General features: G+C 39.6%; 1 protein-coding gene across 1 annotated transcript in view; it reads left to right on the plus strand.

Annotated features, from left to right (window-relative positions):
- KCNH5 (potassium voltage-gated channel subfamily H member 5) overlaps nt 1–2308 on the plus strand; it is a 278882-nt gene extending 276574 nt beyond the window's left edge. Inside the window, exon 11 of the mRNA XM_006767638.2 lies at nt 420–2308. Within this exon, the coding sequence (XP_006767701.1) occupies nt 420–1367 (948 nt within the window). The 3' untranslated portion in view covers nt 1368–2308. The remainder of the gene's footprint in view (nt 1–419) is intronic.
- The last annotated feature ends 186 nt before the right edge of the window (nt 2309–2494 follow it).

Consider the following 2494-nt stretch of genomic DNA (forward strand, 5'->3'; position numbering starts at 1 on the left):
TATATATGACATACAAAACAGTGACATATTGCAAGTAAATTTAAGAGATAAATATATATTTCTTTACTCATATATGTATATACACATATGCATATACTAACATATTTAGTATAACATATACTAATATATTTTCCATTAAATAGGAACATGAACTAGAAAGGCAGTGTCTCTATTCAGTTGTTTCTTCACTACATTCACCTAAAATTAAGTAAGCTAAGTAATCTTAGTCAACCGCCCTGTGTTGAGTTTTAAGCACACTGCTTGTGTTAAATAGTATGGGAATATTTTTTTCCATTCAGAAATGACCTTGCCCTATGTTTGAGGGTTTCCTCTGTAAAACCAAGCACACCTGTATGCTGTCACACAATTATGAATTCATCTGTTTTTATCGTGTTTTCAATATCTCTGCCCCACCGCAGATAATTTTCCGTAAAATCAGCGATGTGAAGAAGGAGGAGGAGGAGCGCCTCAGGCAGAAGAATGAGGTCACGCTCAGCATCCCCGTGGATCACCCCGTCCGAAAGCTCTTCCAGAAGTTCAAGCAGCAGAAGGAGCTGCGGAATCAGGGCTCCTCGCAGAGCGACCCCGAGAGGAATCAGCTCCAGGTAGAGAGCCGCTCCTTACAGAATGGAGCCTCCATCACCGGCACCAGTGTGGTCACGGTGTCACAGATCACACCCATTCAGACATCTCTGGCCTTCGTGAGAACAAGCGAGTCCCTCAAGCAGAACAACCGTGAGGCCATGGAGCTCAAGCCCAATGGCGGTGCTGACCCCAAATGTCTCAAAGTCAACAGCCCCATAAGAATGAAGAACGGGAATGGGAAAGGGTGGCTGCGACTCAAGAATCACATGGGCGCCCATGAGGAGAAAAAGGAAGACTGGAATAATGTCACTAAAGCCGAGTCTATGGGGCTATTGTCGGAGGACCCCAAGGGCAGCGACTCAGAGAACAGTGTGACCAAAAATCCATTAAGGAAGACAGATTCTTGTGACAGTGGGATTACAAAAAGTGACCTTCGTTTGGATAAGGCTGGTGAGGTGCGAAGTCCGCTGGAGCACAGCCCCATTCAGGCTGATGCCAAGCACCCCTTTTATCCCATCCCCGAGCAAGCCTTACAGACCACACTGCAGGAAGTCAAACACGAACTCAAGGAGGACATTCAACTACTAAGTTGTAGAATGACTGCCTTGGAGAAGCAGGTGGCAGAAATTTTAAAAATACTCTCAGAAAAAAGTGCACCCCAGACCTCTTCTCCGGAATCCCAAACGCCTCTCCAAGTACCTCCCCAAATACCATGTCAGGATATTTTTAGTGTTTCCAGGCCTGAGTCACCTGAATCTGATAAAGGTGAAATCCACTTTTAATATATATTATACATATATATTTGTTAATATCTTAAAGACAGTATATACATCTATATACAGAATGTGTATATACAGTATATACATATATATTTTCACTTGCTTTCAATATGATGAACACAATATGGATTTTGATATGTAAATATTGCATGTCCAGCTGGATTCTGGCCTGCCAAAGATGATTATTAAAAACATAGATATTGCTTGTACATTATGCAGTTGACTGCATGCACACTTTACTTTTATTTATAATCTCTATTCTGTAATTTAAAAAAGTATGATTTGTGTTAATTAAGGCAATGTAATATTTGAAGAATCAGGGTCCAACCTGCCAGTGTTGCCATGACAAATTTGATCTCAGGCTGAGTAGACTGCACTGTCATTTCCTCACTGTTCTGTTGAGTTAAAATTATAGATTCATGCCAAGGAAGAGTTCAACTTTGTAAACTGTTAGTACCGTTTTATGATCTCTTTCCTTAGGTTATTTTCCTGTAACTGAGTGTTAGGTTATTTTTCCCCAAGAGACAATGTTTGCTCCATTTAAAGGCCTGTTTTGTTGCCTGTGTCAGATAGCAGTGTGGGGTATTGAAAATTTATTGCTATGGGTTTTGTGCATGAATTGCATTTTTGCTCAACTATACCTCTTCTTTTTCAACATTATACTTAGATAGTAATCATTAAATTCTGTGTAAGGAAATCCCTATCCCCTCCGTCTTGGAGAACAGCTGCCATCTTGTAAGCTGATTTTACCAACCCCATAACACAAAACTCTTAATATAGTGTATATTATTATAGAAATACTGCACCACAGGGTACAAGGGCCTTTTAACCATTCCTGTTAGAGATGCTGATCTTCTGAAGGTGATGGATGCTCTAAAGTTGTGTTTCTAAAACTCGTTCAAGGGTGAAGTTAAAAGGCTCTTCACAAAGAAAGAAACAAAAAACATTTAAGTAATTATATCAAAGTTTTACCTATAATGACTTAAATAAAAAAGAATGTAAAACAGACAAGTTTTGTAGCTTATCTATCACTTAGGAGGGATGAGACACAGGTACGGAATTGCTCACACATGATTCTGTGTAGCAATAACACATGAAATGTGGTTTAAAAACCCAGAAACATTTAAGAA

The sequence above is a fragment of the Myotis davidii genome, unplaced genomic scaffold (assembly GCF_000327345.1).
Source record: "Myotis davidii unplaced genomic scaffold, ASM32734v1 scaffold281, whole genome shotgun sequence".
Classification (NCBI taxonomy): Eukaryota; Metazoa; Chordata; class Mammalia; order Chiroptera; family Vespertilionidae; genus Myotis; species Myotis davidii.